The sequence below is a fragment of the Telmatherina bonti genome (assembly GCF_933228915.1).
Source record: "Telmatherina bonti genome assembly, chromosome: 13".
NCBI classification, from domain to species: domain Eukaryota; kingdom Metazoa; phylum Chordata; class Actinopteri; order Atheriniformes; family Telmatherinidae; genus Telmatherina; species Telmatherina bonti.
In genome coordinates this window covers 16838755-16853704 of record NC_136611.1, presented here as the reverse complement: position 1 = coordinate 16853704, position 14950 = coordinate 16838755, and the positions used below count along the sequence as shown (strand labels likewise).

The 14950-nt window shown below is 36.9% G+C and overlaps 1 protein-coding gene across 1 annotated transcript in view; it reads left to right on the top strand.

Annotated features, from left to right (window-relative positions):
- grid2 (glutamate receptor, ionotropic, delta 2) overlaps window positions 1-14950 on the top strand; it is a gene marked incomplete at both ends in the record, with an annotated part of 511062 nt that overhangs the window by 320681 nt on the left and 175431 nt on the right. The window contains 2 exons of the mRNA XM_079250826.1: window positions 5395-5448; window positions 13119-13292. Of these exons, the coding sequence (XP_079106952.1) occupies window positions 5395-5448; window positions 13119-13292 (228 nt within the window). The remainder of the gene's footprint in view (window positions 1-5394; window positions 5449-13118; window positions 13293-14950) is intronic.

Sequence of the window (14950 nt, the reverse complement as noted above, 5' to 3'; positions counted from 1 at the left end):
TTGCACTCTGCAGTTTCTGTTTAAAAAACAAATGTCACACAAAACAGTGCAAATTACCATCGCTATGACACAGATGACCCTGTTTTTAAAATGTTGCGGTTAACAGTCAGGACAATCTGTGTTTTTGATCTGGAGGTTTTGGTCAAGTTTCCCCATAATATCTAGAATTCTTATTCCTTTCAACACAATACACTTCCTTTAATGTGATGGTCCATCACAAATTGTTTTCAGCTCACAGGCGTTGACACCACTTCTGGACAAAGTTGAAATGCAGCTTCTTGTTTCTTGTTAAAATTAAACTGGCTTTTATACAGGAAATGTTAGTTGGTATTGTAGTGTTCAACATATGTGATGAAATTAGTTTTTGATTTACTATTTGATTTGTCATCTGACGGGTCAGTAATTACACATATCCTTTTTACTTGCATATTCACCTTTTTTGCCCAGGATTTTCTAGATTTCCTTTAATAATTTAACTATATTAGTCACAATGCAATCCATCCCAGTAGTGAAAGCAGAATACATCACATGTGAAGCCAAGAACAGCTATTGGCTAAAAACTGCATGTTTTTTTTTTTACTGTTGAACTTCTCCAGAAGTGACAGGTGGATGTAGGTCACTACAGGATCAAACTGTTGTTTGGCTGTCTCATGGTCACTCAATAAAACACATACAAGACGAGTGTGCACAGTGGCATGGCATTGCAGAGCTGTCTAAGTTCAATCTGTCTGCTTTCAGAGTTTGAGAAAAGGCTTACTTTATATTGACAGTGGGTGATTGAATTTGTCTCAGACCACAGAGTTGATTTTTATGTGATCTTTTGACTTCAGAAACTAGGGACTGGACAGAAATTATGCTTTTGTGAAGCTGGTCAGAGATGTCAGAAGGATCTCTAGTGGCTTTAAGGGAGTAATGCCCAGGTGACTTCTGCTTACCTCCTATAATGGCATTGAGTTGTTAACAGGGCTGTGGAATTTTCAGTAGCAGTAATTGTCGAACAAGTGAGAGTGCTTGTGTGTGTGTAGTGGAAGCGCACCAGATAGACAGAGACAAAGTGTATTGAACAGTTCGAACCCCTGAGGAGTCCTGTGTGGTGCAACAAATCTGCCCTTTCACTAATTAGTTTAAAACATCTGTCCAGACGGATGCCAGTGGGAAGTCATAGGGTGAAAAGTGGAATCATTTGCACCCTGTGGTGTTTGCATACAAAAAAGCACCATCAGCATATACATATATACATTATTTTGTTCAATAACTTCCATTAAAAAGGATTCATTTCCACCCTGCACTGTCCTGGGACATGTGTTCTGAAATTCGTCTTGGATCATTTTTACTAAGCATGAAGCTGTCTCTCTGTATCATTTTATTGGATTTGTTCTGCTGCATTAAAATAAAACACTTGCAGTTGAGAGATTTAAAAACACATTTGATAAATTCAGCATTACTGATTCATTGTAAGAGTTTAAAATGAATGGTTTGGATTAGGCAAGGTGAAACCTCATTTTTCAGCTGGGGTTTTTATAACTATTTTTGGTCTTTTAATAACAATTAAGGGATCCACTGATATAGGTATTTCTTTTCAGCGAACCTAATATTTTATTGCCCTTACAACTGAGGAACCTCCACCATATAACTTTTAATTTTATTTTCCAGAAAAAAGTTTCAGAAACTTGAAAACTAATTTTTGTGTTCCCATATAAATCATTCAACAACTTAATTAGTGTCAAGTGAAGAAACTACAAAGACCACACTTAAAAATAAAGACTTAGAGATAGAACCAGGGGGTGAAAACTCAGTGGTGTTTGCTGTTTGTGTTGCAGTGTGCTGATGGGCTTAACACACTGGGGGTGACGTTGCTTCTTCTCCATTAATTTCCCATGGAACTTGTGTGATGGGGCAAACATCACTGCCCTCCTACAGCCAAGCAACAGGCGACATTCATGCATGTGAAATTTCCCTGGTTCATGTTGACATGCACAAAAAGAAAAGTTCAGCTTTTGTTGCTGTTTCATGGCACTGCAACTAATCAGTGTGGGTTTGATAAAGTAGAGCATGAAGTTCTCTGGATCAGCCACCAAATGATGATATTCACCATGCTGTTTCCTTGTTTTTAACATAGAATGAACCCCGTGTTTTGTTTTTCTTCTTAAAAGTATGGTTAACACCAAGTTTTCTGTCAATTTGAGCAAAATCTCCCGACTCTTCATCCTCTATGCTTTATCTGCTGTGAAAATGCCAAAATTCCCTTCAATCATAGGCAATCAAATTTCTTGGAGACAAGCGATCTGAGAGTGTGATGTGCGACACTTCTGCTATTGCTTCTGTCTGTCGTGTCCCATGTGTTGGGTTTAACCTGCATGTCGATTAATTTTGCTTGTCGCTGTCATTTGTTGCCCCCTGTGTGTCGAGCCCGTAATACATAGGAGCAGTGTGAGAGGGTGAGAGAAAAAGATGAAGTGAAAAGACAGATAACTTCATGTTCTGGTGATTCACTTCTTTCCCCTCACCTTCTACAAAGATAGATTAAGTCAAAGATATTCCCATGGATAATAAAAAGAAATGGCAAAAACATTTTTACATCTCCATCACTTCCATTCCTTACAGACTCATTGTCAGTGTTGCAGTCATGTTCTTTGTCGGCAGAATATTTTACACCAGCCCTCAATTATAATGATGAACTTTTATGGATCTCTGTGGGAGACTAAACCACTATTAACCATGCTCTGCCACCCTCTCCAGCTGTTGCCTTTTGTTTACGGCTAAAAGTGTTTTATTACACACTGTGCTATAGTCACCTAGACAATTATACCTAATGATGTATGAGTGGCACTGGATTTTAACACAACACTTGAAGAGAGGGGCCACACAGCAAATGAAATAAAACAAAAAAAGTGCAGTTAGATACTAAGGACACATTTACACCAACATTCTTTGTGCCACTTTGTTTTTTTTGTAATACTCATTTTATTGGTTATACAACAAAACAACAAACAAACAAAACTAACAGAGATCAAGCAAAATATGTCACTGCATGCACTACATTTGTGGACAAATAAATGTGCATGCACATACACATAAAACACACAGAATAAGTGTATCAAAGTGTATAAAAAGAAAAAGTGTATATTTGTAAGTGTGTCAAAGAACGACAGCAGACAGGAAGATAAACAACTTATATGAAAGTAATAAAACAAAGTAAAAGGGCGATCGGCTCTCCTCTTCCAGGGACAGATGTTTTCTGTAAAATGGAGCTTGATCATCTTTAAACAGATCCTGGTTGTTTGGAGTAGTGTGAAGTTGCAGAGCAAGTCCGCATAATCGTCCTTTAAATGTTTGGAGAAGTGTGAAGTGTTTGCCTTGGGTTAAGCAGCTCTCCTTTATCATTCAATTTGAATCCGAAATATTTTCAAACCATACTTCTGACTCATATTTTGTCAAAAAGTATAGACTTCTTTTGTAACCGCCATCTCTGTTTACTGTAATTTCCGGGCTATAGAGCACATCTGAATGAGAGCCACAACTTCAAGTGTGCAGCAGCTCTATTTCCTTCTTCAGCAGCCATGTTGATCACTTTTACCTTGAAGGCTACATCACAAGCATTTCCTCGTTGTTTTCCATGATGAGGGTGTATGGATGAAGTGCAAAATGATTCGCCAGCAAAAACATATCAACTAACTGCATCATTGTTTCATTGCATCAAGTTGTGTGAAAAGAAGTAGCGGCTTGCAAATGATGACATTGTTTTTTCTAATCCGGTGTGTCTGTCTGCAGTGCAACTTGTCCTTTTACCTCCTCGAGTGGAAGTTACCTCACGTTAGAGTTCACCTTGGTGACTGTCATACTTGCTGGCCTCGCCTTGCATAAAGATGCAGACTCCAATTTACCAATAGATTTGTATAAAAAATTAAAGTACTGTTTGTTTTTAAATGCTGCTATAGGATCATTATTAAATCTCTAGTACTGCTGTCCTACACTGGTACTGGCATTCTGTGCAATCCCAGCAGTTCTAGGTGGTATGTTCTTCTAGAGTAAAGTGTGGTGTGAAAGAAAACTACATCCAAAGAAAAAGTGCAAAGATTTTCTTTTACATTGTCTACCCATTCAAACCGGGTCTCCTGGAGTATAGTGTGAATGCGCCCTAAGAAGTGAGCAATTAAAGCCAAATGATGGGATGGCAGATAAAGCAAAAAAATAAAAATAAAAGAATATTGTTGGTAAAGACTTTCTGTTCCCTTCAATCTGTAATATTTAAAAATGCAAACAAATTAACCATTGATGAGAAGGTTGCAGAATTCAAATCTGGTTAAAATGACAAAAAGGATCAAGTCAGAGGATTCAAGTTAGAATTAACTGTTCCTGTGAAAGTCGTACCCTCCCTACTATTTTCTTACATGTTCTCAAACCTGCTATTGTGTTCTTCGTAAAAGAGTTGTCTGTTCTCTGTTCTGCGGTTACAGAGTCACTTCAGGTCATAAGAAAAGAATCGATTGATTATATATTGATTAATAATAATAAATAAAAGAATATGTAAGATTGTGCTGTAAAATACTTTGTTGTTTAGGCCTTGAGAGATGTTCTTGGTAACATTGTGAAGAGTAAACTAAGGAAATAAAGAGAAGAATGTAAGTCAAAAAGAAAAAGAAGCTGCTGCTATGTGGAGGGAAATGGAGGGTATTAAAACAGGACTGGCTGTGCAGATGCACCGTAGGTTTGTAGAGTTCCAAACAATTTTGCCCAGTTTTTCTGTTATCTAGACAGTATAATTTTCAAAGTGTCCTCATTGAATTGTTAAACAACTGTGAAGTTGTTGCTTAAGACTTGACACATATAAATATTTAAGTTGTATCATTAACTATTCATGAGAAGGGTTTTCTTTTTTCCATGTGTAGAAAACATGCAGCAGCAATTTTTTCTGCGTAGCATTGTATTTGTGCCTATGTCTGTATGTGTATTTTATTGAATAGCAAAAGCAGGGAAAGAAGGGAGGGAGGCGCCCTCAGAAGTTTTTTTCTAATCTGCGTAAATTGAGAAAATCTTTAATGTTGAGATGTAAGTGTATGTTTGTGAGAATGTTTGAGTATGCCGTCACGCACAAGCAAGCTTTCTGTATTTGCATGTGTTTGAAAGCTGTTTGACTGATACCTTGGGCACCTTTGATACAAATTTCCTTCGCATCAAATATGCTGTGCTTCACACAGAGTTTCTGCCTTGTAGATTTTCATAATATTCTTTCTCCATCATATTCCCACTTAAGATGCCACAAGTCAGATAATCAAAGTGAGAAAGTATCTGTGGAAATATCTCTTTTTCACCTCTTGGCCTGTTGTATATTTAAAATGGACAAAATGACAACAAAATATAAAACCCTTGTATGTTTTTTTTTCCTTTCTTCAGGTGGTGGAGACAAACCTGGTTGCTTTTGATTGTCACTGGATCCTGATAAATGAGGTAAGAGTCACGGAAATGATTTGTGGATCCTCCATTGGATGTTCCTTCCATTCACCTTGTTGTTTTAATTGTCCTGAGAATATTTATAACTAAAAGATTTACAACTCTTCTTATCTCAGGTTTATCTGATGTTTTCAGGAGGTACAGAACATTTAGAAATTTTGTCTTTGTTTGTCTTTCATCAGTTTATTAATAAAATTCAAAATTCTATTCAAATTCAAAATTCAAGTAAAAAAAAAAACAAAAACATTATTTCTCCCTCAGAGACACTAACAGTGTTTACTGTAGTACACACCAGCTTCAGTCTACTGCTAAATGACAAACACACTGGATCCAAGGAGTGAGTTAGAACTAAAATACGGTTCAAGGTTTGATGAATAAGACCGCTTTCTCCCCCTTTCTGACTATTAATAGGGATATTTTAACATATTAAAATTAAGCAGTACCTTATTTGTTTTGGTCTCCCATAATAATAAGCACATCCATCCAGATTTCCAACCATAAAAATAGGAATGTAATTTTTTGCCTTAAAAATGTTTTGATTTGACATTTTTAGCATTTATTGTAAAACGACCAATGTAGCATAAAGTATTATATTATACAGCGATGTCAAGTAAGAAGTACTGATTGAGTTTGATTGAGATCAATTATTTTTTGCTCATTTTGGCTGTAGTTTCACATTAATTTAGAAAAGGAACTGGTCTCGGATCTTGCCTCGTAAGATATGCATTAAAGAAACAAACAAAAGAAATACAGGAAAAAACAAGCATGATCAGCTTTAAGTATAGGTGTGGAAATGGGTTGAAGTGTGTCTTTGAGTCCTTTTTGCACTTATAGCTTATGCAGTGTTTTATGGTAGCCTCAGGCCCTACAGTAATCTGGCAGGGAGCAATGGGGGGTGCATTGCTCCCTGCCAGATTTCTTATAGACACACACACACACACTCATGAACCAAATCCACAAGCAGAAATATGGGTAAAGTGAAAAAAGTAACATTTACTGTAGGAATGAAAGCCTAATTTAGTACAAAACAACAAAAGATACACAAATGCTTTAGCATACAGCTTTCTCTCTTTATTCCATATCCAAGCCATAGACTATAAATATAATTATGCTTATACAGCCACAAGGCTCAGCAGTCCTATTACTTTCTCAGTTATGCTAAATATTTCTGTTTGAAACCAATGTAAATATGCATGACATCTGTTAATGCTGCAGGGACAAATAGTCATCCTACTGTCAGCCTTGCAAAATGAAAGTTTCTGAATTTCTTGTTCTTTGTTTTCTTGTTTTCATATTTGAGATTGATGAGAAGCTTCAGTAATACTGTCACAATTCCCCCTTAAGTAGCTCATAATAATCCATAAAGTTTGAGCATTTTTTTCACATCGTGCAAATAGAGTTTAAAAATAAAAGAACAATATTCTTGCTTTGTTCTTCAATGAATGTGCCACAGCAATCAGAGGAGATTGTATGGGTTGTAAACAGCTATTAATGATCGGTCATTAGCAGTACATACAGTGTTCTGCTACTTGATTCTCTCCCATCTGTTAGTTGGAATAGTGGGCATAGTTTTACGAGCATCTGATATGTAACTCCAGGAACTAAACCAGTCATGCAGATAATATTTGTAGACTTTATTTTCTTTGAACACTTGACTTGATAAATGCCAATGACAAGCAGTCCAGAAATACGTCTAGCTTTACTTGATTGCCAGCTGTCAAATTAACTGACTTTGCCACCAGGGCTGTGGCATAGCCTATAAAGACTACCTGGTAGAGACACCGACTTTGCTTGCTTAAAAATCCTTTTCGCACATGCTTCACTGTGTAGATCAGAATTTTTTTTAAAAAAAGAGGTGCATATGTGGGTTTTCCCCTTTCTTCCTTCCTGTTATTTTATTTTTTTCCATACAAACCTATTACTGAACTCCATCCGTCCGTCCGTCTGTCCATCCATCCATCTATCCATCTATCCATCTATCCATCTATCCATCCATCCATCCATCCAATTATTAAACACTGAGTTCAAATCAAACGGAGGCTTTCGGGGATCCTTATTTTTTTGGCGTACACTGCGACTTCACAAGTCATGCACATAAATATATATCACTGCAGGAACAGCACAGTCAAAAACAGATTTACTGCCAAAAAACATTCTGCTACCACAGTACGCAGCTGATATGATCAGAAACATCTCATGTAATGGCAGAAATGTATTTTTAGAATTACTAAAAGCAAAAATAAAAGGAAGTGGTCACTGATGGGATGGCTCACAGCACACAACAGAAAAAACAACGCTGCTGTCCATGGTGCCAAAGCAAACGGAACGGATGACATGCTTTCTTCAGAAAGAAATAATACACATGCTATTCTTTTAAGAGTTAGCAGGAACCTTATGGAAAGTTAAACAAAATATAACCTGAAAGTGGACTATTTTTTGAGTTTCACCAAAGTGTGTCAGATAAGTGTTTTCAGGGGAGCAGAGTACCTTTTTGTTCCCCTGCAATTAGACTTTAAGTGTCTTCAGACAGAGGCTTCTTCACGTGGCCAGATGACAGAATGAAAGTAACAGAAGTAAAGACCTTAAGCACATGCTCAATCTCAGTTTTGATCATGTAAAGTTGTCTATTTACGATAACATAAAGAAACATTAACCATTGTTGCCTTAAAAAAAAAACATTCTCAGGAAAAAAAAAAAAAAAAAGAATTACATGTTTTAAGAGGAATTTTCACATTATTCCAGTAGTTCTGAAAAAAAGTAAAAGAAAAGAAGCATGTCCCATTTGTACCTTTTTGTTCAGAAAAAGAACATAACTTGGGGTGGAGTGCAGCCCCGTTGTTGGCATTCCCTGCAGAGGTGAACTACTTGGAAGCTAGATGAACACCTCAGACTCTTCTCTGTCATGTTCTTTAAGCTCTTCCTAACCTGATTTTACGGGGCTCACGGTTGACCTGCGGTGAAAGGCTGCTGGTTTATGGAAGTACTGTTGCAATTTTAGAGGGCAGTGATCGTTTAGTCAGAATGTGTCAAAATAACTTTTCATTGACTGCCAGGACATATATGCAATGTGCGCGGAACACTGAAGACACAATGGCTGAAGGGTTACAGTAATTTGCCAAATGTAGTGTCCCTCTGTTCTACTACTCTGGAGAATGAATATTTCCACTTGCAGAAGTGGTCTACATCCCTATGGATTATTATGGATGAGAGGATACTGTACGGTTGTCATAACTCAGCTTTATCTACAGCCAACAGTCAGACAGCACCACTGAGGGGGGAGTTCACAGCTTATAATTGATCATCCTTCCGTCACCCATCTTCTTTTGCTGCTCTCAGGATCAGAGGATGAGGAGTATGAGGACAAGAAATGATAAGAGACGCTCACAGCTTCGCTTGCTCCCTGCCATTCTCTTAAGTTTGGGGGATAATTCCACTATTGACTTTACTCAGTCTGAATCTCCTCATGGATTTTCAGTTTCTGTCCCGCCATCATTTTCCATACTCTCTGCTGTCATGCGCTCTTTGGTTTTCTTATTCTTTTTAGCCATCTATATTTCAGCATTTTTTTGTCTCTGGCGGAACAATTACAAGGCAATGACAGAATAAAAATAACTTTGACTCAACATAACAGTATACTATCTCATGTCAGTGAAATTAAAGGGATTTTCATGCTTTGCCTAGCATTGATGGATTATGTGTTGAACACCCGTAGACCTTAGGTTAATGAAACCTCATTAAAACTCTGCTGTACAAAAATGTGCAGGGTCATCATTGCTCTTAGAAATACTCTGAGCGTGCAAAGCTGTAACTTTAGCTTGAAGTCCTTTAATTATTCTGATGTTCTATGCAGAGTTAGTACTTGCAGAGGGAACATGCATTAATACTTAGGCACACTTTGTTCTCTGCTTGATTGCAGCCACAGACTGCCAGGCTACTGTTGTTCATGTGAAGATTTCCTACAGCTGCTTGATCTTTTGTGTGTTATGGCACTTCTCCTTTTCATATCTACCTACATCTTCTTTCTTGTTAATTTGCTTTTCACAAATTATTGTTTGTAGTTTTTAATGTTTCTTTTTTTTTTTTTACCCTCTTCCCTCATCAGATATTATTTACTTATTCAACTCTAAAGGATCTTTTGAAATTTTGAAGAAATCATGTAAATGTTTTTTGTTTTTTTTTTGTTTTTTTAACTTGAAGCAGTCACCCAAAAATGTCAGAGAACCAATAAAGATTGGATTTGTATATGAGTCCGTTTTGGAATTTCATTTGTTTTTTTCTTTGGCTGCTTGATTATACTTAGGATTTTCAACTCCTCACCTAGGACTGTCAGATAGTGAAAATCACAGACAGACAGACGGACAGACGGGCAGACGGGCAGACAGGCAGACAGGCAGACGGACAGATAGATAGATAGATAGATAGATAGATAGATAGATAGATAGATAAATAGATGGATAGATGGGCTTTATTGTCATTGTAACATTCCCATGTACAACAAAATTCAAAGGTCCTGATTGGTTCAACGTGCATAGTCATGCCACCAAAACAGGAGTAATAAAACAAGTATAAAACAATAAATAAAAAAAAAAAATGTTACTAATAAGAATAAATTAATAAAAACTTTAGTATATCCATTGGATCATTAAAACGAATTAGCACAACCTAATCCCCACACAGCTGTAACACCCCCCCCCCCCCCCCCCCCCCCCCCCCCTGTGAGCAGCTTTTAGTGAGCAGTGGATTAATGTACTGCAGTATGCTGTGATTGGTTGTAAGATAAATTTGCATACTCCTGTTCTAATAGTTCATGTCCTTTTTTTTTTTTTTTTTTTTTTTTTTGTTGGTTTTGTATTACATTTTACATTTGTTTTGTGTGAATTGAAATGGTGAGAATGGCACAGGAGAAGAGGGGGTTGTTGGATGGATTTGCTGTTTTATTTATTTTAAATAAGCAAAAAGGGAATAATGGGAGACAGGAGAAGGAAAGGGTGGGGGACAAACTCGAGGTATCATGAAAAAAGTGAAAATAAAGAGTTTTAACTTTTGACTGTTATACTCAAACCAAAGTCTAAAGATGAGATGTTGGTGCTCACTGGGAGAGGAAGGAAGTAGATGGAAGTGATGAATGAATATTTCTCAGGATGCCTATAAACCACACCTTTATTTTATAGAGGAAACAACTGCAGACTTGAGCTGCAGGGCACCCTGGGGGTTACAGCCTAGAGTTTCAGTTTTCATGTTGGCTTGAATAAAGATGCTGCCATCTCAAACATCCTCAGGCCTGACTGATTCTATAACTGAATGTCCATCTTGAGATAGAATTTTAGCTTTTTAATCCAAATGTTGAAAAGGTTTAAATGACTCAGTAAGTCTTTATTTGAAGCAAACAGGACATTAAGAGGTAGAGAGTGCATGAATCCTTTCAAAAGCTTTTCACAAGGTAATCATCAGTTTAAAGCTTTTGATCAAGTGAAATCAAAAGCTTATTAAATTCTTAGATTAGGAATACTTTAAAAAGTTGTGGATTTCAGGATTACTTTTTGTAGTCACAAAGGGAAGGATCACAGACTCGCCTGTTTGAGCACATGTTTGCTAAAATCTAGAGAAAGCAAATGAGAGAGGTGACAGAATCCTTTTTTCTTTGAGCCTCAAACGCACAGGCTATTTAGACACATAACTGCTGTAAAATCTATATAACTAATGAATTTAGGATTATATGGGATGTTAGTTTGGTGTCATAGTAATGCTATGACTTAAAAGACCTAAATAGGTTTATACTTTACAGTCTGTGAGAAAGTGTAGAGGAGTACTCATATTTTTTAGTGATAGAATTGAAAAGGGGTTTGCAATACATGAGCATGTGTTGTTCTGTGTGTTTCCTTTCATCATTGTGTTTGAATCTCTGTGCAAGATTAATTTAGTCCTAACCGTTAAAGGACTAAGAACTTTGAGGACACTTAAAGTCATACTGGGTGTTGACTGCTTGTTTTCTCCAAATACACACATAGATGCAAATACATGACAGCTGTACACGTCTGTTCAAAGAATTAACCTTAAAATTTATAGTTTCTGTTAAGTTTGTTTCTGTGTGTCTGTAATTTGTTTCCCTGTGCACTTCTGGGTCTGTATTTGTTTGAGTTTGATCCTCTGAGTGGAGCAGTCTGGGTATTTTTTTTTCTTTTCTTTTTATCTTCCTTTGCATGTCCTTGACTGCCTGCAGTGAATCTTAATTTTTTCTCTTTTGGACCACAGACCTGTCTTTTTTTCTTTTATTTTTCTTTTACAGTTTTCAGTATTTGGTCTTTGTCCTGCATCTTCTGCATCTTTTTGACTTTATAATTTAGACCCTTCCAGGACTTTCATAAAAGCAACCGTTTATTTTATTTTAGTTTATTTATTTTTTACCATATTGTAACACCAAAAGATAGCAGATATATTTTCTTTGACATGTTTAGGAAGTAGATATTTCAAACACAAAGTGCTCAAGGTGAAATGTCTTTTCTCAGGTTTTCTGAAAGCAAAAATATACTTCTGTTTTATTCCTATTCATAATTCAGATAAAATCCAGAGCTCTCAGTTTACTTAATGTTTCAAAGCAGAAGAAGGGTAGAAAAATAAATATGACACCCACCATATAAACAATTTATAGCAGCAATTTGAGTTCAGGAAAAAATGTACATACTGTGCAGCAAAGACCATGGCTTAATTTGTTTGCAAAACAACCACTATACCAATAATACTTGTGAAAAAGTACCTTTTTTCATCACTGATCATCCTACATTGACTCACATGTCTTAATATATGTTAATTATATAAAAAAAATCAACTGAAATTAGTCAATGAGGTGTGATACCTATAAAATTACTCCCCCACTAATGTTAAAAGTGTGTGATAGCTTGTTTATGTATTCGCATTGTCTGCATTTACTGCTGTTCATCCTGTCATGTGGGCTCGCATGTGGAACAGAGCACCAATAGGTTTTTGCTTGATCACCATATAAACCGTTCTGAAGTGGCGCTATACAAATAAAAGCTGAATCAGACAGCTTAAAAACAGTCCCATAAAGGCAAACAGTTTTACATACTAACGGACAGGTGCACACAAGACACCCTAGTACACTCAAACACAAAAAAAAAAAATCACTGCACATATATACAAAAAAAAAGCAAATGCTGGCCTGGCTAGTGGCAGAGTTACCTCCATCAGGAATGATAAACGTCAGTTCTAATCATGTCACCATATGACCCTCTGGGCAGAGGATAGATGGAGATCCATGAATGGAGAGCAGGAGGGGGAGATTGTGTCCTGTGGCTAAAATTAGCAACAATTTCTCCCCCAAGCTTTTGCAAGGACAGGCAGTGTACTTGCAAACATGTGCACATAACAATTACATCCACATAGTTGAACTCATGCCTTTTTGGTTATTCATTCACCCTTTTCCTATACGTATGTTTTATATCTACATGCTAGTTTTGCTCATCTTTTTTTTTTACAAATATTTTTCTTTTATTTATTTAATTTTTATCAGAAAAAAAAAATCATCATTCTTTACATTTCCTTTTTTGTGAAGATTCTCCTGTTAAATGGCGTGATAGCTTGTGAAAGACTCTTCATTTATGTCTTACTTACTGTTCCTAACATCCCTTCTGTTGTTTATCCCCTTTCAGGAGATCTCAGACTATGACTTACAAGAGTTGGTCATGAAGTCAATCGGCCGGCTGACGTTGGTACGCCAGATGTTCCCAATGCCCCAGAATACAACTCAACGCTGTGTTAAACACAACCACAGGATAAACACTTCCCTCTGTGATCCTAAAAACCCAAAGGCTCAGCAGTTAGAGGTGAGTCAGTTTGTTGAGTTGCCAAGAATGATGATGAGCAGCGAATTTTAAAGCCTGTGAGAATCTACTTTGTGAAAACAGGCAGTACCGAGGATCAGACCATCAACTTTTCCAAACTGCTGAACAACTATTGTCCTCCTGAGCCACAGCCTCTTGAGTGACTCGATGTTTGACATTTGTCTCCATTTTGTTAACAGTGTAATTAGCAGAAAACAAAAATAGAATTTTTGAGGAATTATACGTATTTACTCAGAATAAAGACAATTTAGTTTTGTTTCCATTACTTGGATAACCAGTAGCTCCATAACATAAACACTATACTTATAAAAGCTATTTGTAAATGTGATGTCATTAAACACCTGTCTGCCTTTCTAGTGTATTACTAAACAAAAGTATATGTTTCTTTGAAAAACCTAAAACATTTTTTTTGTGGAGAAGAAACTATACAACCATGTGAAAGTAAATGACTTTATACATTGAATTAATGCTTCCAGGCAAACACATGGATTTGAAAGTCTCTCATTTATAATTCATGTCAGGACAAATACATGAAGCTCAGAACTTAAACACCAAAACGTGGCAAGGCAAGGTTGTAGAGGAATTTTCAAAGCTCAAGAGTGTACGCAACTACATGATGTGCATCGTAAGTAGGTCGGGGGGGAGTGCAGTGGAGATGAACAAGACCTTAACAGTCACTGTAACTCTTTAAGGACCTCTGAACAGATGAGGGACTCTCTCAGAAGGACACCCATTTCAGCAGCACTTCATCAGATAGGGCAGATAGAGTGCCTCACACCCCCTCACACCCTGTCCCACCCTCCCCCACCCCTCTCCCACAGGCACATGACAGGTCATCTAGTATTTATTAAACACATTCAAAATGACTCAAGAGCGTATGGAACAATCAGCTTTATTTAGCTCAAAAAGACCAAACAGATTTTGAAAATGATGGTGGCATCATGACGTTAAAGAGGAATATGAAAGAAACCTTCTCCTGAGTGTAGCAACCTGAATCCAGGGCAACAGTTTAACCTTCAACAGAGTACTGAGTCAAAGCATTAAAAAAATGCTGAAATCGCTTCGGGGCAATTCCTGGACTTAAGCTCAGATTCTAACCCCTCAGAGCATCTGCTGGAAGGCCTGCAGATAGCGAGGCACACTTACTTTACATCCAAACAGATATAGCTTGAGAGGAAGAATGGAAAAAAAAAAAAACTGCCCACAGATTTTGGCTTTGTCTTTATTCTTCCATTTCCTATGAAGCCATAATTGCTGCATATGGAATTTCTACAAACACTGAACTATTGTGTTGAATAACTTTACAACAGAAGGTTTTGGTTTCTGATTTTTGTTTTTAAACAACAAAAGTTCTTGAAACTTAATTTCTCGAAAATGACTTTGGGGATCTGGCTTATTTATTAACAGACAGGAAAGGGGGTCAGAGGGAGTGGGGAATGACCTGCAACACAGGGCACCAGGCCGGGACTCGAATCTGGACCAGAGGCAAATACCCCGGTTTAAAATTTCATTCTCCCACCCAGTGTGTAATTGTGAAAGTTTATAAAGTGTACTTTTAAACTTTACCTCCAATGATAAAGCAGAAATTACATTTATCCTCAAAGTAGACTTATACTTAAAACAAAAGCACTGAAAGCAAT